The 25,744-nt window shown below is 45.5% G+C and overlaps 1 protein-coding gene across 6 annotated transcripts in view; it reads right to left on the bottom strand.

Moving 5' to 3' along the window:
* Positions 1-25,744, bottom strand: part of Ablim1 (actin binding LIM protein 1) — a 279,926-nt gene that overhangs the window by 134,171 nt on the left and 120,011 nt on the right. For all 6 annotated transcript variants that reach the window (XM_071610879.1, XM_071610882.1, XM_071610880.1 and 3 more), the window contains one exon: positions 2,669-2,803. In XM_071610879.1, coding sequence (XP_071466980.1) covers positions 2,669-2,803 — 135 coding nt within the window. Of the gene's footprint in view, positions 1-2,668; positions 2,804-25,744 lie in introns of those variants that run through there.

Genomic DNA, 25,744 nt, shown 5'->3' with positions numbered 1-25,744 from the left:
CACGTGCCTATTGAGCACTGAAAATGGGACTTGTCTAAACCGAGAGGGTTAAACTAGTATGAAAAAAGTCGAATATCTCAATAATTTTATACTAATTACATGTTGAAATGATAATATTTTGGATACAGAGGTTAAATAATATATATTATAAAAATTAATGGTACCCTGTCCCTTCTTGCCTTTTTTTAATGTAGTTATTAGAATACTTGCAATTAGACACATGGCTTTGCATCATATTCCTCTAGAATCCCGGAGAAAATCATGGAGTCCCTACAGTCTAAGGTCTAAGGAGCTTAAATGACTTTTTTTTTTTTTTTTGGACATCAAGGAAGAAAGCAAATTAATAAAAACATTAAAAAGAAAAGAGGGTGACCCTCGAAAGTTAGGACTCTAGACAGTGACATTGACAGATTAAATGTGAGAAAAATATGTAAGAATAAATGACTCATTTATCTTTGACAACATTTTGTCAAATTGAAAAATAATCCCTACAAATAGCAAGCACTCTTAAAATAGGATTTAATCTAAGTAAAAATTTAACTTTTCAGGAATACATTTATAACATGAAACAAAGTATATGGTATGACTTTGCAACATAAATAAGTTCCTTAAATTTAAACTAGAAGAGAAAAATGCAAAAAAACCCACAACAAAACAACCTCACAGGGGTTGGTGGATGCGTATTCTAACACCTTAATGTGCTGAACAGGGACTGCTCAGATCCATGGCTCATTCACAGTAGAAACAGCAAACACACACAGGGCTGCATTCATTTATAGGATGTATTTATTTCATACCAAATTTACCCCTTGAGCTATGTTTTAGGAAATTTATGAGCAAAATATATGTGTGTGTGTGTGTGTGTGTGTGTGTGTGTGTGTGTGTAGAGCCAACTCTGTTAGCTGAACTGGATGTAACCAGAAGACAGCCTTTTCTCTGACCAGCTATTCAAGTGGCTTCAGTACCTCTTGGTTCTATACTACACACCTAGATGGTATACTGAATTTGGAATCTGCACACTCTGACCTGGGGTAATTTAAATGACATACAGTCTCATCTCTATTTTATAATAAAGACACAAGCCACAGAGATGAATAACTTACTTGAGACCACGGAGCTGCTTACTGGCAATGGCAGGACTCATGCCACATGACGGTACCCTTGGCATCCTGGGTGTGACCCTGATGTTTCCTGATGTCCACCCTGGGTTGTCTGAAAACTTGAGTTTATTAAGTTTACTCAGAGAGGTTTCAGAGAGGATTAACTAATCTCTATATAATGTGTGTGAAAGCATTTTTTTTAAATCTTTTCTTTTTTTTGGAACTGGGGGTTGAACCCAGGGCTTTGCAAATGCAAGGCAGATACTCTGGCCACAGAGCTACATCCCAGCCCTGAAAGCTTTTTTGTAAAAAATGAATCTGTGTATATTTAAGGTGTACAGCATGTTATAAGATACACACACAGTAAGATGATTACTACGTGGAACAAATTCCCTCAGATCACATAGTTACCCTGCCTCTCCGTGGCAAGAACAGCTATCACCTGGTCTTTAGGGAAATATGTACAAGATACAATCATTAACTATCATTTTGAACTAAGCACTGGGGGGGGGGGGGCTCAGCTCCTACCCTGACCTCTTCTCACCCCAGCCTCACATGCTAGTGCTCTTTCCTGAAAAGTGACAGTTAGTTAGTGAAAGAAACAGTGGTAGCCTTCAGAAAAGCGCCCTCCCCCTTTTTTTCAGATATTTGAGGGTCACTGGCTTCAGCTGCCACGGCCATGGCTTAAGATGGCATTACTGAGTCTCTGTAACCTAAGACACTCAAAATGAAGCCCATTCCCAGGAAAGAGGTGGTGACCACATGCAGGGTACAGAGAAAAGCCACAAACAATCTCAGAGTCTGCCCCTCCCTTCTATCTCTCCCTACATCCTGCATCTGCATCCTGAACTACCCAGACACACCCTCAGCTCAAGTAACCTGCTTCTCAAATCAACACACCAACCATTCTCTTCCTCCTCTTCTTCCCAGTCAATCAAGCCCTGGCTCTGCAATGACAGGCCAGGAATACTTTGCACCACGATGCCAACTTTGTGAACCCCAGGAGAGGGGCTGGTTAGTTAATGGAAATCAACCTAAAAAATTGGGAACTTTTTTGGGTGACAGATAATTTTCTGCTTCGAGGGCTCCCAAATGTTCCTGATTAATTCTTGCTTCTTCTTCTCCCCCCCGCCCTCCCCCCTCTCTCTCTCTCTCTCTCACACACACACACACACACACACACACGCGGAAGCTAATGACCTAGCACACCAACTGTACAGTGTTCCAGGCCTCCTACCACTCATGGATATGGGATAAGACGACTTTGCAGTAGGAGTTCCTCTTTCTAGAGAAAAAGAAACAGAAGTACAAAACTGGTTTTCATTGTTCTTCCCAGAGCTAGTCCCTCTCCCGGGATTAGGGACCTCAGTGTGTCCCCAAAGGCCATGAACCATCGGTCTTGGGAACACCTGGTTTCCCCTCAGGCCTAACTGAATCCTAAACTAGAGGCAAGGGGTTCCAGGACTTCTGAGAGCACTGACGTATCCTCCAGGGGCCTGGGATGACACTAAGGGGATGACATGCTGGTGGTGACATGCCACTGAGCCAGGACGCTGGAGACACTGTACCTTTGCAGGTAAAACATTTGATGTGGAAATGTCTGGTCTGGACCCGGAGCACTTCGCCCTTGCACGGCTCCCCACATTTATGGCAGTGAATAACAGGCTTCTCTGATGGGTGGTGAGGGTCCTGCGGGTGGGCCACTGGAAGAAAAAGAAAAAGATCCAGATGATGAAGGGGGCATTCCTACAAGTGTCCTCACAGTGAGCATAACATCCCCACCATTTGGTATCCAATGAGCGACAAGTCAAATCAATAAACACGGCACCCACCCTCTGCTACAACCACTGGGTCCACAAATAACTGACGGTGGTGGCTTGAACAGTCCATCACGGTGACATGAGGCTCATTCCTCTGTGGAGCCTGCTGTGCTGCCCCTTCCTCCCCAACTCCTCTAGCACAACGTAACTGGACCATTAAATGCAAACTCTTGTTTGGTTCAAAATTCTCTATCTTTGCAGCAAGTCTTTTCCTTGACTCAGCACATTTCAGCAGTTCACTGTAGACCGTGAGGTCCCTTGAACGTGGGGACCATTTCTTAGAGTTCATGCTTTTTCTCCCCAGTGATATGTCTCCTTTCTCCCGAAGCTCCTGAGGACGTAGCAAAATGCTCAGCCCAGCAAATGTTTTTATTTATGTATTAATTAGTACATGATGGACAGTTCTGCCACAGAGTATTTCCTGATCTTCATTCAGCACCTCATTTAGCCTGTTGGAGGGTTATAGGACCCTCCCATTATGCCCACAGTTCCTGACACACACAACTGTGGGCAATAATGAAAAAAGAAAACAAAACCCATTCAGATTCCTTCAAACCTCGGTTTCCTTTCCCATAAATTAAAGGGATCAGACCAGATGATCTCTAGGTCTTTTCAGACCCTAAAATCACATGGAGGGGCTTACAGGGATTACTCTCTCCATCTCCAGAGTGTGCTTTTCAGAGAACAGAAGTTGTTGTGACTGCCCTGTCCTGGAAACGGGATGCACAGCCTCTGCTTTGCAGAGCGCCATGGGAGAAGGCAACAAGGGGACACCTGTGGCTTTCAGCAAACCAGGTGTCTTAATTTCACTCAGTTTCTTCAACCAGTGTGTGCACATGGCCCTTGTTGCTATGAAATTCCTTTTCTGACTGAGGTCATTAGAACCCATGTGATATAAAAACACGTATCACGTAAGTACCTCCATGAGGGTTATATGATATAAGAAGAGGGAACCTAAAATTCATCCATCAACACAAGGAACATAGGTGATTTTTTTTTTCTTGTCTCATGATAAAACTGCATCGGGCAGGACAGTGGGGGACAGATCCTGCTGACACTCAATTTAGAAAGCACCTTAAAGCAAGGAGCTCTCTGTACATTGTAAGGACAATAGTTCACTGTTTCCCTCAGACCTCTGTAATGTTCTCATTTTTGCCTGGAAAAAAGTCTGAACAAGATAGTCCAATAATCCATTACTGGCTAACTTCTGAGGAACAAGGTTCCTCTTGTGAGACTTTGACTAAGAGCAGGTGTCGTTTCGGATTAAACACCTGATCCGCACTCTCTACACTGGATCCTGCGAATGTCCAGCCAAGGTACCAACCTTGCAATTCACCTGCGTTTCCTTATCTACCTGAAGGGATCTCTCTTGAAAACCTGTATTTACAACAGAACTCGGTATTTTCTAAAGGAATCAAGGAGGGGCATGCTATAAAAATCTCTAAACAACCACTGACTTTGAAAGTGATGTGTATCAAGGCCAAAAATCTATTTACCTTAATATTTGCTTTAAGAGCTGATAGAGAACATGTGAGGGTTTTTTTTTTTTTTTTTTTTTCTTTTTTTTTAGGTTAACTCCTGCTTCTCAGGAAAGTAATATTTACCAGTGTGTGCTAATGCAGGCATGGTGCTAGAGCCTACACACGTTACTTCATTCCCTCCTCCCCACCCTTCTCTCTCAGCCAGGTGGGCCTTGTTGTTCCTAGAGATGCTGAGTAAGGGTGAGTGCAAAGACCTTTACCCAGGCTATTTCGACTCGGGTCTCTCAGGCTCCTCCCAGGGTATTTGTACAAATCAGGAAATCGTTATAAGTCAGACCATAATTTATTTAGCCAAATTCAAGTGCAGTTCTAACAGCAGCAACTAGGGCTTGGTTTATGCAGGGAACACTCACACTGGGTGCTGCAGGCATTCCCCAGCTGGGCCTGGCACCCAGGGGGCAGTTCTCAAGGTAACTATGTGGATCCCCAAATCAGAACCCCCAGTGCCAGTTAATATGGCTAGTATCAGAAAGACAAAAATAACAAATGCTGGTGAGGAGCTGGAGAAAGGGAGCTCTCATAGCAGTTGGTGGGAATGTAACGTACCCATATGGAAAACAATATAGAGATTCCACAAAAAATTAGAAATAGAACCTCCATACGTTCTACTGGGTATCTGTCCAAAAGAAATGAAATCATTATGTTAAAGAAACATCTGACTCGAGTGCTCATTGCTGTACTATGCACAACAGTTAAACAGAATCAACCTAGGACAAAGAAAATGTGGAATATATACATAATGGAATATTAACATAAAAAGAATGTGATTTTGTCATTTGCAACAACGTAGATGGAATAGGAAGGCATTATGTTAAATGAAATAAGGCAGATACAGAAAGGAAAGTACCTCGTGTTCTCAAATATATGTGAAAGCTAAAAAAGTTGATCTCAAAGAAATAGACACCGGAGTAGTGGTTTCCACAGTATGGGGATGGTATGGGTGAGGGAGGGGTGGAGAGCAGATGGTTAGGACACAGAGGTGCAGCTGGGTATGAAGAATAACTGCTAATGTTCTATAGTACAGTAGAATAACTATGGCTGACTCTAACCAATTGAATATTTCAAATAGTTAGGAGAGAGTATTTTGAATGTCACCCAACACAAAGAAATGATATATGTCTGAGATTGTATATAGATCAGTTGCCCTGATTTGATCCTTACCCATTAGATAGGTATTAAGATAGCTCCCTGTGCCCCCCAAACATGTACAATTACTATGTGTCAATCCCAGTGGCTCGGGAGGCTGAGGAAGGAGGATTGAGAGTTCAAAGCCAGCCTCAGCAAAAGTGAAGTGCTAAGCAACTCAGTGAGACCCTGTTTCTAAATAAAATATGAAATAGGGCTGAGGATGGTGAGCGTCCCTGAGATCAATTCCTGGAAGGCCTCCCTCCCCCTTAAAAACATACAGTTAAAAAAATGCAGATTTTCCCCGGAGGATCTTCTTTTCTAGTAAACTACTCAGGAGGTTCTTACACATACTCCAGATTAAGAACTTCAGAATTCTTACATTTTCAGTAGGTCAGCTAGAGAAGGGTGAGAACAACAAAGAGTAGTAGTTCTCAAGACCCTCCTTTTCAGATGGATATGAGAATACATAGAGTGAATCCCTTAACCACGAGGAGGATGCATTTTGGGATAAGAAACACTGGTTTCTCTGAACACTGAATCGCCTACCCTGAGCAAGCCAGCCATGCTGAGTAATGATGAGCCAAGGAAAGTATCATTTCACTTCTTGGCTTTTCTCTATGTCTGAATAAAAAGGAGTCAGTGCAAATGCTGGCACGAGCTACAAAGGTCAGAATGGGGATCAGCATCTGCATTTTGCAAGTGTTTCCCTTTGGAAATATATATTACACCACAAAACCCTCCCTGCCCCCAAATGACTTTCACCTTCACCCAGAGAGGGGCAGACTGCTCAGTGTTCACTCGCCTGTCCTTCATCCAGCAGCCCAGGCGGGCACACAGCAGAACCCTCATTTGCAAAGAAATGAGATTTTCTTATTAGGGAATGACAGAATCCAAAAGACCAAAGAGAACCAGTGTATATTTTATCCCAACTCAAATCAGTGGAGACAAAAGAATCTCTTTTCCTTTTTAAGGATGAACAAAGAAGTTAACTGTCTTTGAAAATTTGGTAATTACCAAACGTGTGTTTGTGGATTTAATTCTATGATTTTGAAATATGCTGAGTTGGTTGCAACACAAATGTGACATTAATGCTGTATTCCTCTCATCTGCAACTGGCTCCATTGCTAATCTTTCTTTGATGGCTCCATCTTTCAGAGCCTGGGAGGGTCCCTGTTTATTCTACTCATGGGCAAATTAGGAGCAGAGTATTAAAAAGTGACCAGCAAGTTATTCTCAGAGATACACTTTGCCCTCAGACTTCCCAACCCTTCCCACCATACCAACTCCGTCAATGATTCACCCTGGAACTTGGGTTAAAGTCTTCCATTAGCTCACTAATTTTGTTGCCAAAATAAGAAGAGTAATGAAACCAAAAGTGAGGTTGAACACTTTCTGGATAATGAGGAAATACACAGGAAGAGCCACAAGTCTGTTTGCCTGAAAGGCTGAAGAGATTCTTCTACTACCTGCTGTCCAGTTTGGAGAGAAGCTGGCTATTTAGACCAAGCTGTCTACTCCAAGGTGGAAGAGTTTCATACTGTTTTTGTAGCCAAGCAGATTAGTCACATGGTTGAAACTCCTGTGCAGGACAGAAACCAAAGGTCCCTTTTTGATGCATTGATTTTAAAACATCTCAGGGAATGAGCCTGAAATTCAGGCCACAGAAGAAATTCCAGTAACCTTTGGCTTCCTCAAGCAGAGGCCATCACAGGCCTTAGAGGAAGGCCGAAAGGCAAAGCAGAGTCCTTCCTCAATTCCAGAACCAGCCTCGCCTTGGCCAAGCTCCATCCTTCTGGGGCATGGACCATAGAAACAGCACATCCAAGAAGTCACATCCTCCTTAGTGGTAAAGATCACAACCCTGAGGACCTGGCATGAGCCGTGCCTTGCTCCCAGTCGCCTGGAATGCTCAATCTCATGGAACCAAACTGCCCCTTCCAGTCCCCTTCTCCCTCCACAGCACCATGGCTCCCTTAACCAGCCTGTGAAGGGACACAGTGCTTCATGGCTTTCACGTCCACTGCTCACTGCACTCTCAAGAGCCCCGAGGGGTGGGAAGAAAAGGTACTGTCGACCCCCTTTGGACAACGGCAGGCTCAGAGACCAACCCACTCTCCCACAGTGACCCAGCCCAGGGAGCAGAGCTGGCAGTAAACCAAGGCAGTGACTCCGAATCCAGAGCCATCCCCTAATCACCGCTTATCATGGACGCTCCGGCAGTCACTCCCCACTCTGCCCTCTCCCACCAAACCCCCACACCTTCCTCACCGCCCCCCCCCACCACCACCATCCAGACTCTCAACCCCCTTCTCAATTGCCCAGAGCTTTCCCTCCTGCTGTGTCTCTTCCTCCAATGTAACCTGTGAGAAGTAGCCCGTGCAGGAGCGGGGACACAGCTCTTTGCTGCCACGAAAGAAGTGCCTGATGGGAAATCTGACAAACACCACCAAATACCACAGCCAGGTGATGGAGGCCAGTATCTGCAGAGCGAGCCACAGAGAGGGAACAGACCTCTGATATAAAGGGATGAAAGTGGGTGCTGTGCCTGTGGTCACAACCCCCCCACCCCCCAAAAAACCCATCATTCTAATGAGAAGAATCCCAAATTGAGATTCTATGAAATAATGACCAGCACCCTTCCAAACTGTCAAGATCATCAAGAACAAATAAATCGAGACACTATCTCAACCAAGAGGAGCCTAAGGAGACAGACTAGCAAATACAGTGTAGGATCCTGGAACAGAGAAAGGACATGAGACAAAAACTAAGGAGAGCTGCTGGTTGCAGTGGTGCACACCTGAAATCCAACGGCTCGGGAGGCTGAGGCAGGAGGATCACGAGTTCAAAGCCAGCCTCAGCAACTTAGAGAGGCACTTAGCAACTCAGGGAGACCCTGTCTCTAAATAAAATATGAAAAAGGGCTGGGGGTGTGGCCCAGTGGTTAAGTTCTCCAAAGCTTTCACTACAGCTTAGAATGATTAAATACTTCCTCTTCTCCATGTTCTTGTCAATCAACTCAAACTCAGACGCTGAGAAAGTAAAATGGACTTTATTTGGGGTCTCAGGAATTGCAATTAGGGAGATGCAGGTTCAGAGAACTCTCAATCATTGTTCTGGAGGAGGCAGGGAAAGTGGGCTTCTATGTGATTTATTACAAAGCAGTAAAAATTCTTCTTTTGGGAAACTTCTGTTGGAGTTAAGAACAGGTAATGTGAGGCACAGGACATGTGACCAATAGAAAAGAATGTATGTACTTAGCAAAGGTGTCCATAAAACAAGAGTCCAGTAATCTTTTCTGTGCATCTTAAGTGTCTGGACACGTCATCTGCCTACAGTCACAGGGTGAAAGTAACCGAAGCTCACACCACAGATAGTGGACAGAGTTGCACCCACATCCTGCTTCCTCATGCCTCTCAACTCCATTTTGAAAAACTTAATGTTGCTTTTGACATAATTTTCCTCTGATTTGCACATTCTCTAGGTTTGAACAGCTGTACCATCATCCAGCACTTAATTTTCTCTAGTGTTTTTTTGTTTGTTTTGCTTTTGTTTCAATGCATCAATCCTGATCTCACCAAACTGCAAGCTCCCTGGTCAATTTCTCCAAATTTCTGAAAAGCTTTTGATTTCAAATATCAAATAAGCTGAGTTGTCATTTCTGTTCTTCTCTGTTCACTTTTTGGATTAGGGAAATAGGGTTACCACCCAATACCACTTCACAATAAGTAACTTGAGAACACAATTATAACACTGTAACAGGAGTCATTTATTGATCACTTACTATATTCTGGACACTGTGATAACTAATTGATACCCACGATCACAGATAGTCCTTACAACTGCCTTACAGAGGTATTTTTGCATTATTCCTGTTTTGCAAAGGAGAAACCAAGGCTAATAAGAGTTAACTACTTTTTCCCAGACCACACAGCTAAGAAATAGTTTGAATCCAGACACCATGCTTGGAAGCAGAGTGTTGGGGATTTCCACAGGAAGACCTTATTCAGGGCTAGAAGGAAACGGAGCTAGGATGGGGTGCCCGCTAGACTTATCACACCGCTCACAGTGGTGAACACCCAGCTGTATCATCATCCAAAGGTAACACCTTTGCTATTAAGTAAGCAGATGGGAAATGGCACTTCAATATAAAAAGAAGGATTCCAGGCTGCAGCAATTTATGGGAAAGGAACACTTAGATGTAAGGACGGCTCAGCAAGGAAGGGCAGCCTGCCACTGGGAGGACCTTCCCTACAGCCTCCAGGCTGAGTAGCAGCCTGCCTGGCCCGGAAGCCTCCTCGGGTTGAGACTGCATTTGCAGTCATAAAATGGTGCTCTGCATTAGGTTGATTTTTGCTTAAAACAGGAATCCTATTCTCTTGGGAGTCTATGTTTCAGAGACTGCCTCATTACCTAGAATATTTTCTCTGCTTCTACCTCCTGAATTCCCACTGAAACATAAGCACACATCCCAGAGATGAGCTCTCTCCCACCTCCCACTCCCTTTCTTTGTGCTAGAATGGCCTAGGAAGCAAAAACCTCAACAGTTTAAATAAATGCATAGGGTGCTTAATTTGCAGTTTACCCCAAAGTCCATCTCCTGCTGTGGCAAGTGGTAGTTACTGGAAGCTACACACATGGTTACCCCATCATTAATTGTCCCAAACGATCCTCCTCTTGAATTGGCCTCCACAGCCCCATTTTCTTATACCGTATGCGTCTGGTATTCAGGATTATTACTTGGCACCAACAGTCCCAGCGGGAGGGCTGTGTTCTAGCCTCTCTGTCTCCTGCAGCTTTTAACTTGGAAGATGTTCCTATTTTTGACTGGCAATGCACTCAGTCCTCATTATTCCTCCAAACATAAAAGACACTGTCAGCAGCCCCTCAAGCTGGGCTCCTGATGACGGAGACAGGCTGGGCTTACCTCCAGTTAATCTGATTCCTCCCGGGCAAGGAGGTGCTAAGATTACCTACAACTTCTACAGTCCTGCAACTTCTTCCTCCTAAATCACCTGATGTCTTTGCTCTGATGTGCTCCACCTGCCTTCTAGTAGGCGGGTTAATCTCAGAAAGGGATTTTATATCAGTTTGGTGGCTTACAGTCCCCTCCCATAAGAGAGACTATTTACACACACCTCTGACTGCCATGACTCACGGGGACAACACCCTGGCCTGACATCTCTTGGCCTTTTTCTGACCGTGTTAGTAATTTTACCTTGGAGTAAGTCATTCATTTAAAAATCCATCTCTTCTCCCCAACAGCCATCAAATGGGACCTTGGGCTGGCCCAGCCCTGCCCTTTCTGTCACATGCCTCAACCTTCCAAGACAGTGCTGAGAGCAGGCGCCTTATGTCCAGGTTGGCAGCAGAGCTGTGTGAGGTCATCTCCTCCTGGGAGCCTCTATGGCACCAGCCTGGCACACAGAGGCCTGTGTCAGCTGAGTTAGGAAAGATGGTCACTAACCTGTAGGAGCAGAAATGTCTGATGTATGACAAAAACAAAACCCTTCTGGAATTTGATAGAAACTTTTCAAGTCACCCAGAGATCTCAAATTGTCCCTGCACAAGCAATTCCACTTAGAAATGGATCATATCAAACAGCCAGGCGGCAGCTATAGTCTGAATCCTGCGTGCAGAACACTACATCTTAATGGACTGTGACAGAGCCACATCCATCCTGATTCCGAGATGGAGAAGGATGTGGCCCCATATGACCCATTTATAGGAATACAAGTCAAGAGAAAGGGTCAGGAACTATCAGCATTGAGGCCAAGGATCCTGAGACAGGGCTTTGCTTTGGCATGGTATCACCACTGCCTTGTGTTCCCTAGTTCCAAATCCAGACATCTTAGAGGACTTCAAACACCAGAGAACCAGGATGTTGACAGAAGTGCCCCAAGGTGGTAAACAGCACAGAGGCTCCCAGCTGCCTTGGCCTTTTTCTCCTGGCTGCTTCTACTTACGTCCCTGGACACACTTGGAATCATCAACTAGTTAAAATATAGCATTTTAGACAAGCTATGGAAATGGTTAAGGTGTATAGCACTTTAGCACTTTTTTATCTATAAAAAGTGTTCCAAGACAGTAACTCCCCGGGTCCCATCCACTCCGTTCTACCCATATTCAAATCGAGCTTCAGAGATGTTAAAGGATTTGCCTGTGAAGAGCCAACTGTGTGGCCAGTGACCTCACTTGGAAGCTCAAAGCTGGCCATGGCAGAGGTACTGACACCACGGGAATCATCACTCTTTACCAATCAGGGCTTTCCTCTTCCCACCCTCCAGGGAGTTGGCTGTGAAACATTTACCAGCCACCACTGTGCCCAAGGCCTCAGTGCTGGTAAACAGCAAAAGGAGACTTTTAATTCAGGTCCTTATAAATTTCAGAAACAAGCATTTGAGCCCTTTTTAAAAAGGTGTTTCTGCTCCTGCTCTGTGATCAACATATAGACCCACCTTCCCCTGGTCTCTCCAGCGCCTGCGCACCCACTGGGAGACAAAACCACAAGACCTGTGTTCACAGCTTCTGAACTGCAGAGTCAGACATGCGGCAGATTCTAAAGCTACTCTCTAGATACTTAGACTCCTCCCAGACCTGAAGTTCAAGCCCATTCAAGCTTTCGCTATGATGTAACTTTCCCGGGTGTGACCTCTGCAGGAAAGGCAAACACACATGATCTACACCTGTCACCTAGCTAGCAACCTATTCATCCAGGTGACTGACAGCTTTAGTTCTGGTAGCTTGTTCGATTCTCTCATTAAAATTCAGAGATTCATCTGCTTGACTAGAAGGGAAGAGATCTCTCCTGAAGTTCAACAAAGACTTTACGAAGTCTCAAGCCAACCTTCAGGAGGGGGGATAAAGGAAGCCCAACACGGGGCTAGCGGGAGCAGGGGAGGCAGTAAATAAACACCTCCATGAAAACTCTCAGTGGACCCTCAGCGTGAACAAATTCCGTCTCAGAGGGAGCCTGCTGTGCCATCTGTCGCGAGGCTGGTGGGAACTCTGGAGATAGACCAGCCCTGCCTCTGAGGACAGGGATCCCAGGGACACGCACAGCGCACGCTGACCTGCACAGAAGGGAACCACTGAAGCTGCCCTGGGATGCTGCAAGCCCAGGATAGGCACCAGCAATGTGCTTGGGCTTCCAGAGAGAAAACAGGCAGCTGGATGGTTCAGAGGGCTGGGGACAGTTTCACAGAAAAGGGAGTGGAATTTGACACTGCGGGTCAGGCAGAAGGGAGTGAGCCATGAGGGAAGGATGGTGCAGAGACATGAACAGCACAAGCAAAGGCCCAGGTGAGACAGCACAGGCACATCTGGTCTCACCTTCTGGGTCAGGAGTGGCTTCATGAACAAGGACAAAGCCAGGGGAAAGTTGGAGCATTTCCCCCGTGATGTTCCTGCAGATCCCAGATCCTGCTGTCCAGAGCTTACGGTTTAGTAGGAGAGGTGGTTGGGAAGAGGGATGGAGAAAGACATGGAATGGATGGGGATGAATGAACACAATGTGAACTTGAGTAGCGCCAGTGTCACGTGCCCAAAGAACAGTGTTAAAACCAGGAGAGAAAAAAGAGAAAAAAGCTTCAAGATAGAAGTGCCCTTTCAGAGGAGCCCAGAGGAAGGGTAAGACTTAAGTGGGAAGGAAGGCAGAGGAAGACGTCTCAGACAATGAGCAAGGTGGGCTTGGCATGTTTGGGGAACATCTGGAAACCTGATTTGGCTGAAGCCCAGAGGAAGGGCCACAGGAATATAGGTGGGGAAGAGGTTGCCTCTGTGCGTGCCTGCAGGACAAGTTAAGGATTCAGACGTTAGGATCCTCATCTGTCCTGGTCTTGAGATGAGGGATGTAACCAGAGCATAGCCCGACCTGCTTCTAAGGATGTCTGTCAGCTCACATGGTAGTGGGTGGGGAGGGCTCGGCCTCTGGCCCGGAGTGGGTCACAGCACAGGTTCTGGTGCCGTTCTTGGCTTTGTCCCTCTTAGCTCCGTGACCTTAATTAAACAAGTTACTTGTCTTCTCTATCAATTTCCTCTTCTTAAAATGAAGATAAATCCTGGGAAGTGTTCTGCACTTTCCTGACAGGTGAGTGTCCAAACATGGAAGCCGCTGTGTTTCTGAAGTGATTCAGTGTGGGAAAATTGTGGATCATAGTTTAAGGTCTGTGACAGCTTTGTGTCAGTGTGACCAAAGTACCTGACATGGACAACTTAGAGAGGGAAAGTTTATTTTGGCTCATGGTTTCAGAGTTTCAGTGGATGGTCAGGTGGGTCCATCACTCTGGACACAGGGAGGCAGAACATTGTGGCAGGAGGGCGTGGCCCAGAAAAGCTACTCAGTTCATGGTGGCCAAGAGTAAAGAGAGAGGGGAGAAGGCGACACAGAAAAGATGAACCCTTTAAGGGCACACCCCTAGTGACATACCTCCACCAGCCATGCCCCACCTAGTCCATTCAAACTCAGACGGACTGTTTAGGTAATAGCTCTCACGATCCAATCAATTCACCCCCAGACATTCCTGTATTAACACAGACGCTTTTGAGGGACACCTCATATCCAAAAGGTCCTTTATCATGAATGTCCATGCATAATACCTCAAACTCAAGTACGTTGGATTTGTGGGCTCTGTTGCCTCTGGCTCTCAGCAGGGGACTTCTCTGCTGTGTAGCACTCAGGCACGTCCAGCTCTTCTACAGAATCTCACAGCCCTCAGGGTCACCATTTCAGTTTACTCATAGTGCTTGAAGCAGCAGGTTTGTTTTTTCACAGCTTTATTGAGACATAATTCAGGTTCCATACGACTCATCCATTACAGTGTGCAATTAATAGTTTTTAGTCTATTCACAGAATTGTGTGGTCATCACCATAATCTAATTTTAGTACATTTTCTTTACCCCCCACCCCAAAAAAACCTATTAGCAGCCACACCTCACTTCTCCCCCAGTTCAGTCCCAGGCAACCACTGGTCTACTTTTTTGTCTCTGTATAATTTAAACAAAGGAACAGATTTGATTAGTATCTGTTAGTGTCAGCTTCTTGACATTCGGATAGCAAGCAGAAAGAACAATTGCATATATCCTGATAGGAATCACCCAAACTTCTACCTGTCTCATGCCTCATTGATGCACAAAATCCTCTGCACTATGGGATTTTTTTTTTTTTTTTTTTGACCAATACATGCTCAACCCAACATCCTTACTTTTGTTTCATCTCTGTTTCCCTCTTGGGAAAGAGCCCATAAAACATAAAAAATTTGAAAGTGATGCCATCAGACCCAGCTCATGTCTCATGTAGGAGTTTCCAGAAACCCAACTTTCCTAGAGGAATACCAACAGCAACGTCGGCACCAGAGACTCGCCAGAAGGTCGGAAACAGCAGGACATGCCTACCCGTAACTGACTACCCAGCCAAGTCAGGGGCTGGGAGGGGTTTAAGGTGCCGTTTTTTAAGAAAGCAAGGATTTGGTTTCTGGAACCAGTGTGCACTTTCGATGCATCTGTTCAGCCTTTTGCCACACAGTAACCAGAAGGAACCTTTAAGGACATAATTGAGCAGACTGCTCCACAGGTTAAGCCCTCCACCAAGCTCACAGCTGCACTACCAAGATGCCCCGCTGGCCCCGCCACCTCTCCAGCCTCCTCTCCCTCTCCAATCCACAGGCTCCCAAGCTCCAGATCTTGCTGCTTCAAGACCTCCACACATGCTCCTTTTCCACCCCAGGAGGCTCTTCCACAGCTACTAGCAAGGCTGCTCCTTCTTTGCCTCTGGTCTCACCCTAAACCAGCTTCTGTGTCATGTCCTCCAAGAGCCTCCCCCTCCCACCTCAGTGAAGACACTGTCCCTGCTTCCCTGATACCTCCAGCTCATTTCCTTTCTTCATACTCATTGCATCCTAAACATTCTCTTTATTTTTTCACACTTCTATTTTATCCCCTATAAGGTCAGTGCCATTGAATTCCCAGGCTCCAGCACAGTTACAGGCACCAGGTTCATGCATTAACCACTGCCCAGACTTTCTGACTCTTTTCCTTAACAACAGCCTCTAGGTGGAACCGAAAGTTAAACAGCTTGAATTCACTGACAGCATCTATCAAGGAGGTAATCTGGATGATGTCAATACGAAAGATGAAAGATTTGTTGAAATCCCCGACTCAGGAAAAACAAGGGATGAGCAAACTGATGGGCCAGCCTCACACCAGCTCTGGCTAAGCTCTCTGAATAACAGCCACCCAAGAGAGCCCGATCTCCAGCCGGCCTGATCTGTGGGGAGGAGCTGGGGTGGCACAGAGCCTGGAAAAGCTGAACTACGTGGTTTCAGAGCAGGACCTGATGATGTAGAATAGCCAGCGGGCACTGTGCAGAGCAGACGGATGGCTTCCTCCAGGAAGACTCCACATTACCTGGCTCAGCCTCAAACACTTTAACACAACTGTTCTCAAGGCCAACATGTTCCTACATCAGATCATCACTGGACACCTCACTTCACACACAAAGATGGACCAGAGTCATCAGTCTGCTTGTCCAAGGGATGTGGGCATCAAGAACTCAACAGGTAAAGTTCCTTCGCAAGGTCCAATCACAGAACAGTAGAAATACTGACCCCAGGAAGTCACTTGTGTGGTCCTGGAGTTAAGCCTTGCTCTGCCTGAGGCAAACTACAGACAGAGTGGACATGGGTGGTCCTGCTTGGTTCCTGGACTCACCTGTCCCAGTCTCCTTACCTTCCTGGGCCCTGAAACTTCTCTGATTACTAAACTCCACAACATGGACACAGGACCCTGACCTTGCCTGGTCAAGAGGAATACCAGTAGTAATGGTAACGACATAAAACTGTCCCCAGGCTCTTGCTAGGTACCAGTGCTGTTTGAAGCACTTTACGTGGATTCAAGGAGTTAATTCTCACAATAACCCTATCAGATTGGAACCACTGTTGTCCCTACTCCCTGATGAGAAAACTGAGGCAGTGGAGGTTAGGTGATTTGCTCAAGGTCACACAATTAGTAAACAGAGGTGGCATCTGAACCCAGGCAGCCGAGCTGCAGAGCTCCCATTTACGAACACAACTTATTTTCAAGAAGACCCATAAAATATCAAAGGCTTAGGGGACAATTTTTCAAAGCTATCCAAACAAATGAATGACAACTGTCACTGGGACATAAGGACGGACTTCCCAGGTTCAGGCTGCGAAAACATTAAGCTCAAGTCCATTTAACCTAGGAATAAACTTATTTCTCCTCACCACCTTTATCTTAGTCCTATTTATCTACAAAGGTCCTTGGGCCATTCCTCTGGTTCTGGGACATTCATCCTATCCTGCTACTTAAACTCCACAGACCAACTGACTACATTAGCATTTATTGAGCACCTGCTGCAAGGCAGGTGCCAACTGTGAAGTCTTCACACACATTAGCTCATTTAAATCAACCTTCACAATAAAGACGTGGGGTGAATAGTATGGTTTTCCCCCTTGGATTTTCATCAGTTTTAAGAACCAAATAGGCTATGCACATAAAAAGCAAATGTGTTTATAATGCACAACAGCAACCGCTGCCCCACCCCTCCCAAATCCCACAGGTAAACATACTCAACTCTTAAAAAGAGTTTTTCCAGCCTTCATCACTACTTTCTTTTTTAAAAATTTTATTTAGTTGTAGATGGACACAACAGCTTTTATTTCAGTTATCCTTCTCTATGTGGTGCTGAGGATCGGACCTAGTGCCTCACATGCCAGGCAAGCGCTCTACCACTGAGCTACAAACCACAGCCCCTTCAACATAACTTTCTTAACACTCTGCTCACACCTACCCTGCCATCTCCTAGTAACACCCTCCTCCTGTAGATAAGGATTTAGCTCTCACCAATTTGGCTATGTTGTGAATTTTACTTAAATCTGTTTATACTTTGAGAATGCAAGTATTGTTCTACTAGACTATAGTATACCCTGTGAACAGGATTTCCCTTCCTTACACAATTTTTTTTTTGGTCCTCTTAGATTTAATCACATCCTTTTCTCCCATTTTCCCAGTTCTTGATGAGCACTCCCTCAGGTTATGTATCGATTTTTGTTCTGATCTACCAGCAATTCTTTCCAATGCTCAAACTTATCAGATCACTTATCGTAACTCCCCACCTGGAGAAAAGAGTAGGTGTTCTCAGTGTTGTTTTACTGGAGAAACATCAGGCTGTTAGAAAGCACTTGGAAAACTCCTCTACACGGAAAGTAGGGGAGTGGAAACTGGGAAACTGGTGCTCCTAAGGAAGGAGTCAGTGTGTGATGTGCGCTGAGGTTAGACCTTATGCCACAGACCCTAGGCCTGGAAGCAGATGTGGCTTAGGGGTGGTTTCCTTTGGATTTTTTGCCAAATGTCAATAAAATATCACTTTACTCTGAATTTAGCAGTTGGATCAGTTCTTAAATGTATCAAGAAGCCCAAACAGGGTCTGGGGATATAGCTCAGTTGGTAGAGTGCTTGCCTTGCACACATAAGGCCCTGGGTTCATTCCCCAGCACCACGAAAAACAAGAAGAAGAAGCCCAAACAGATGACATCAAATTCTGGGCAACTTCTGTTTAGGATGGAGTGATAAATAAAAGAGTCAGAAATTGTCTTCTTATTGCAAGTAAAGAAACCCAACTCAACAGAAATGTACTCATCAGCACTGTACCAAGATGGAAGCATGGCTGCCCAGGGAAGTCCCGTTTTCATCCCATAAGAATTTAGTCTAGACGTCCTAATTGAATGGGTTTCCAACTTTTGAATCTTTACCCATTAGAACATAAACTCAGTTTAATGGGTCATAGCCAGAATATTTAAAAAACAAAAGAGAATATAGCAGAGAGTAAAGGTAGGATTGCTTCATGTGACTTTTAGCTACTTATAGGCATGTGTGCCTGAGTCCTGGGTCTCTCTGAGTGGGAATGTATTTCTTTCTGTGGGTGGGTTTGGTGGCACTGGCTAAGGAAGCCCCCGACCATAACCTGGAGGCCCTTCGATGGAGTTCTGCCAACAGGCTAGTCTTGCTTGGCCCATAAATAATTTTTCATTTTTATTTTTGCTTCATTTTTTTGAATTCCACACCGTAATTTTATAAAGAGAAAGTTGGATTATTTGCCAACATTTAAACACCTGGAGATTTTACATTAAAATCCCCATTTCTAGCTGTCCTTGGAAACTGGAAGGTCTAACCTTGGCATATCACTCTCCTGGACCTAGATGAGTGACACACTGGACCTAGATGACACACTGATTCCTGACTTAGGAGCACCAGTTTCCCAGTTTCCACTCATTTAGGTCACCTGCCTGGTCCTTGGAGACATTTTTATGTATGACCTCAGTTCATTCAGTGTGGCCCACAGGTGCTCCAGGTACCCTCCCTCACCTTCACTCTACTGTGTGGCCAACACGGCCTCTGCCAAACTGAGCTGGCTGTCCCCAGTTCCAAGATGCCCTTTGCTGCTTCTGCTTCACCAATTTAAACACCTTTATCTCAGTCCCCCTTTATCCGCACTTGTACTCCTGAACATCCTTCAAAGCCCAATCAGCCATGACTGCCCAGAAGAATGAATGGCTCTCTGCCCTGGGATTTCTATTACTTTAATAGTTCTTTATTTGAATGCATTTCACACCGTATCATAATTATTTATTATTATTATTGTTATATTATTTATAATTATTGCTAGAATGTGAGTGCTTTCAAGTCAAGAACTGTATTTAACTTGTTTCAATGTCTAGATGGCTTATCTTACACTAGGTTTTGAAGAAACATTTCCTAAATTGGCATAAATATCTCCCTCACCTGTATATCATTCATTCATCTATTAGTTCATTCACTATTCAATGAACGATGACTATGGACAGACACTGCGCTGTGGATACAAGTTGAATCCACCACCATTCCTGACCTCAAGAAGCTTCCAGAACCTCAAGGCCAATCTTAAATGCTCCCTTTTCCACAAAGCCTTTTCTGATTCTCTTGGGATAATGATTCTTCCTTCCTTTGAAGCTGCACAGAACATTGTTCGCATCCCTCTTTATTGCCTTCTAATCTCATTCTCAATCTATACCCCTCCAACACTAACTCTACATGAAAAAACGCCTTGTAGAAAGCATAAAACACCTTGTAGAAAGCATAAAACTGTGATGTGGTCAAGGCACTACTGGGAATCCACTGCTGTGGCTCACTGCTATGTCCAGGCTGGGACCTTCACATGGGGGGAGTGGTAGGGTGTTTCAGGTACAGGGAACAGAGGGTTCATGAGGCTTCAGTCTAGCAGATGCCAATCCCACTGGCCACCCCCACACTCTGCTCCTCCATGGCTGTTCAGAAGGGGCCCATGAGTGGCACATAGACAGCAGTCCAGTTGATACCTGTTTAGCACACATGCCACTGAGGGGACCCTCCCTGGACCTGGTCATTTTTATGGGGGTTACTCATTCCTCTCTCCCATTTCCTGTCAGACACCAGAATAACCTTGCTGCCTTTTCGGACCATTGCCTGCTCTTGTTTTTCTTAAACTTCTCCCTTCACACAGTGTTTCGAATGGTGAACAATAATAGAAAGAAACAAAAGAAAAACATAGGCTAGTAGAACACAGAATGAAGCGGTAGTGAATGAAACACTCCACATTTCATAGTATATTTTAGCTCTTCAAAGACTAAACAGGGAGGAGAAGCCTTTGTCAGCCAACACAGCAAATGAATTATCTCTTACCTGAGAACTCCAAAGAGCTCCGCAAACCCCAGAAACATGCTCACCCAAGACTTCAAGAACTGTGAATGGTGCCCAGAGAACAGCACACCTGTACCTTCACTCTAAACCAGTGTCAGCTTCCTTTAGCCTCCCAGAGCCCCAGCTCGCCCCAGGAGAACTTCCTCCCACCCTGTGCACACCCAGTATCTCCTACTGACAGCAGTTCCTTGGCCACAAGGACGTCACAGAAGGTCTGAGTCATTATGAAATACAGCTTCCTTCTGTACTGCAGGAGAGTCAGGTGAAAATGATGCTCTTTACCTTCTCTGTCATCCGTGATCATGGGCAAGATAAAATTTTCAAAAGGAAATGAAGCTACTTATATAAAATTCTGACCCTTCCACCCATCTTCAGGGCTGATAATTTTACCCACAGAACTCATGGATCATTTAGACAGTGTCCAAGTGTGGTTCCTGAGCAGGAACATCAACATCACCTGAGAATTATTAGAAGTGCAAAATCTCAGGCACTTTCTCAGACCTGCTGAATCAGAAACTCTGGGGGCAAGACCCATGAGTGGCACATAGACAAGCCTCCAGGAGGTGCTGATGCCTGCTAAAGTTGGAGAACCACTGGTCTAGAGAGTGATTTCTCTGGAATTATTAAATGCCAGCATCTTCCTGGTTAAATGCAAGTTTGAACTGTTGATTGCAATGAGACCAGAAAGGCAACTCAGTGCCCCCCCCCCCCCCAGCACCCTGGACCATAACAGTATTAATCATGTCAGTCTGAGCACAAATATAATGTCTCAGAGAAAAGAGGTCATGCATAACAAATACTCGATTTCCCCACTGTTAACAAAATTTGCCCTTGAATACACAGCTCCTGCCAATTTGGGATAAACATACCTCTCAGTGTGAGTCACCCTCAGCCTAGCACACAATGAAATAGGAAGCTGGGCTGGTTTCAGCTGTGGTTTGCCCAGATCAGGCTCAACCACAATGGGAAGAAATCCCTGCACCACCCACTGATCACTGCACCTTCTGAAAAGTTCTCTGGCTCTTTAATGCTGGCTCAGGGAAACACTCAGCATTTTGACTTTGGCACAGGAGAAGCCAACAGTAATAGGCTCCTCCTTCTTGCCCCACACGGGGCTGTGAATATGATGATTCAGAAGAGCCACTTCTCAAAGAGAATCAGGTGCCAAGATTCTTCTCCGGTAGGGTGAGGCTCCCACAGCAGGGCTTTTCTGCAGGAATCTGGAAAATCCAATTTTTTGCTTTTCCTTAAAGAGGGCTGCGGTGATGCATTAGAGGTTGTTCATCCTTCCTGGTCACTTAACCAGGTAATGGGAAAGGCAAGGGGTAGGGCCACCTCCTAGAGTCCAGGAGCCGCTAATAATAGGGAGGGCCCCTCCTGCTCCTGTGCCCACTGTCCATGTACTCTTGACTTCATCCAAAATGGCTCTCAAGAGCTTTGGATCAATCCAAATCCTTCTCTCCAATTTATTTACACATTTAGCCCTATGTCTAATTGTGACAATGACATATTTTTTCTTTCTGGATTAATAATATCTTTTAGACCTCAGTGAATAGGCGGCAGAAGGCAGGGGATTTGTCATGCCTCTTTTTTTTTTTTTTTTTTTTCTTCTAATGCAGTTTTTTCCCTTAGCCTTGGGAATCTCATCATTCAGACAGCCCTTCTGGAAAGAGGGTAAGAAAAGACATACTTCCTCCTAAAAGTAGCGCTTTCATTTATAAAATGAGAAAAAGATAATTCATGCCTGAATGTTCTTTCTTTCTCAAGTGGAGTAAGACAAAGCTGGAGTCTTCTTCCCCCACAAGTGAGCTGTGTGAACGGGTCACCAAACAGACAACTGACGGAGAAATGTGTAGCCTGTAGTGTCTCCTGCAACTTCCCTGCAGACCTTGTTTAGAAATGTCCTTGTCCCTAGTGTCTCCTTAAAAAGCGTGGAGCTTTTCAAGTTCAGGCAAAGATGAAGAACCTAGACAAATCCAAGAGCAGGGTCAGGTAGGACACTGGACATCAGCTTGGGAAGCTTTAGACATTCAACCCAAACTGGGAGCAGCTAGCAAGTGGGGGCCTGGAAGATGACTCTCTGGTCACCATACACACGAGGACTCTTCCCACCACAATGAAAGGCCTACTGTCCTCAGTCTTCCCCGGGTGGAACAGAGTTGGGTTTCAATTCCATTAGACAGTGTGTGTGCACCAGGTGGGTAGTGTCTGTGTGGTGTGCATGCTGGGAGAAGTGGGATCAAAGCGGTGGCAGCTACATTAGAGGTAGCAACACTTGGCAGCTGTAAAGGTTGCTTTACAAGACTACATATGAAGTCCACAGTGCTGGAGAGAAACTGCGTACACCTGCTCCGGTTGCACAGGTGAGGATGGTTTAATGTCTCTGTTTACTTAGGTGCACAGAGTCACTCTAGAAGAATTCACAGAGGGATAGGCCTTTGGGGAACTATATGAGGAAGCAGAACTTGAGTTAGGTCATTGATAATGCAGAAGAGAAGGATACACATATTTCTCATGTAGGGAGAGTGGGAAAAACAATAAGTCCAAGGTTGCAGGGGACAATACCCCCTCCCCCTGATGATTCAAACAGCAAAATTTTTGGTGTGTTATAAGTACAACGAGCACAGGTTTGAGATAGGTAGAAAATTCTTCTGCCTTCTAGCTATATGGTCTCACAAGTTTCCTGACTCCCATGAGCCCCTCCTCCTAGAGGGGGGGGGGGGCACCACTGACCCTGATGAGCTAAAAGCCTGGAGACAGCATATGCAAAGCTCTCAAGCCCAAAGCCTGCCATCTGGGATGTGTCCCATCACCGACAGATTTAATAATAACATTAAGAATTAAAATAAAACAAGATGGGCTTAGAAGGATATTTGCCCAGATGGGGCTGGGGAAGAGGTATTTTGAGGACTGGGGAGCACCCTGCGCAGCCAGCAGGGAGGCCTGGATTTCATCTTGTCGTTGATTTAGGTTTTTCAGCTGGAAAATGATAGGATGATTCGGCGTCCTAAGAGGATTACTTTGGTGCCAGTGTGTAGGTCACGTTTGAGACACAGCACACCAGTGTTCTGGAGCTGCCAAGAGTAAGGTGCAGTGGCCTTCAGATGTGGCAGGAAGGGGATGCCGGACACAGCTGCTTGTGCCCAGTAGGGTGTGGTGTTGGCTTCTCCAGGGAAGCCAACATCTGAAGTACTACTAGGCTCCCAGAGGAGAGCAAGTTCTGCTCCTAACATTCCCTTCAGTGGTGGGGAGTGTTTATACCAACTGTTGAAGAAATCTCAAGGTCCTGCCAAGAGGTTTAAAGTGGACAGCTCATTTCTGATGACCCTGGTCTCTAATCCCCAACACTGCTTCAAGGTTTATAAAGCTGCTCTCTCCCCGCTCCTCTCCCCCTTCCCACCCCCATCCCCCACTTTGCCCCACCTGCCCAAAGCTTCTCAAGCCTTACCACCTATCATATGTCTGAGTATATCAGGTGGAACTGCATCCCTCCCCCCAAACCCCAACACCTCAGAATGTGGCCTTACCTGGACACATGATATCTACAGAGGAATCAAGTTAAAACGAGGTCATTAGGGTGGTCCTAATCCACTGACTGGTGCCCACTTGACACGGGGGGCAAAGGCCATGTGGGCTGGAAGGCAGAGATGAGGTGATGTTTCCACAAGCCACGGTCCACCAAAGGGGGCCAGCGCACCACCAGAAGCCACGGGGATGCACAGGACAGAGACAGATTCTTCCCCAGGACTCAGAAGGAACAAACGGGGCAAACACCTCGATTTCAAACTTACAGCTTCCAGAACAGAGACAATGAATTTCTATTGTTTAAACCGCCTAGTTGGTGGTATTTGGTCAGGAAGCCCGAGCAAGCCCATCTGACCTCTCGAACACTCTCATTCCATACATCAAACTGCTTCATGTCCCACTGATTGTAACACCCTGGCTTCTCTTAAATCTATTGTTTTTTTTTCATTCCAATGTATCCCATGTCTAAATGTCCCCAATCTTTAGAAGAAGCCTAGTTTCAGAGCCGCCTGCTCCAGGAAGCCTTTCCTGGTCAGCATACTTGGGAGATGCATCTCCCACGTCTGACCTCCTGGACCCTCTTCTCAACATCACTTCCTGGGAGTCGTTTCTGAGCCTCGTTGGCTTTCTCCAATAGACGGTAATGTCCCGAGAACAGAACTGTGTCTTCTAACTCCACGAGACCTTCCTGAGGACCCAGCACCTTGTCCACACTAGAAAGAGTCTGCTGGAGACAGTGATGAAGAGTGGCTTCCTGGGGGAAGATCTTAAAGGAAAGTGAGGAGACTGAGCCAGGACATCTCTGTAACGTATCTGCTCTGATGAACAAGATTATTCCCTTTCCAGGAACTGAAATGCGCTGGGAAAGGAGGCACACTGGTGCTCCTCTATATCTGAGACACCCATTTCTGCCAAAAGCTAACTGGCCCCAATAAGCTGCGGTGGGTTGGTCGGCTTCTTGTCCAAACATTTCACATCTCCTACTCTGTGCTCAAGAGAATCCATCTGACTACACCTTGAAGAGGACTGTGTCCAGATGTCCTAGAGCCCCTGTTCTCTATCACAGTGGTTCTCAACCAAGGCAGCACTGTCCTCTGAGGGGCATTTAGAAATGTCTGAAGACATTTTCAGTTGTCATGAGTAAAAAGTGAGTGCCACCTTCCCAGTATCTCGTGGGGGAGGGCCAGGAATGCCGCTAAAACATCTCACAACACACAGGGCAGAATTACAAAGAAGGATCTGTCAAAATATCAATGGTGCCCATGTGGAGAAGACCTGCTCCAGAGAAACTGTTTGCCTCGTGGGTGTGTGTATGTGTCCCACACACTCAAAAGGCAAGTGGAGAGCGGACATCCCTCCCTTGAAGGACTGGAATGAATTTCTACCCTAAAAGCAAGTTGGGCCAGCCAAGGGTAGCAGAAAACTTCCTGGCGGGGGGGGGGGGGGGGGGGGGGGGGAGGAGATGCCCAAACGTGAAGCTCTATTTATCTCACTGTGTCTCTTGCCTTTGAATTCTTATCATTTTATACCGTTTCCAAACCATAGGCATTCTTTATTATTCAAATCAGATGAATGTTTATATAACTATCTCCAGTATTTGCTTACTCTTGTTTTCTCTAACCAAAAATAGATAAATAAATAAACAGACCCAGTAACTTCCTTTTGAAGTCTCAAAACTGCACTAGGAGACACACCAGCTAGACGATTACAGCTTCTAAATGAGAGCGGCGCCTCTGGGGTGCAGGTTGACGAGTGTGTGTTCAGGAAGACAGATATTGACCGATAAACCCACAAAAGCCTCTCCTGCTTCTTCGTTGGGGGATACAGCAAGGGCAAGGTGCCCTTGAACACATCAGAGAAATAACCACTTCGTCAGGATTCTGGGATCAATAAGTGTCTG

Source organism: Marmota flaviventris, chromosome 4 (assembly GCF_047511675.1).
Source record: "Marmota flaviventris isolate mMarFla1 chromosome 4, mMarFla1.hap1, whole genome shotgun sequence".
In the NCBI taxonomy this organism is placed as follows: domain Eukaryota; kingdom Metazoa; phylum Chordata; class Mammalia; order Rodentia; family Sciuridae; genus Marmota; species Marmota flaviventris.
This window is presented reverse-complemented; position numbering and strand designations above follow the sequence as displayed.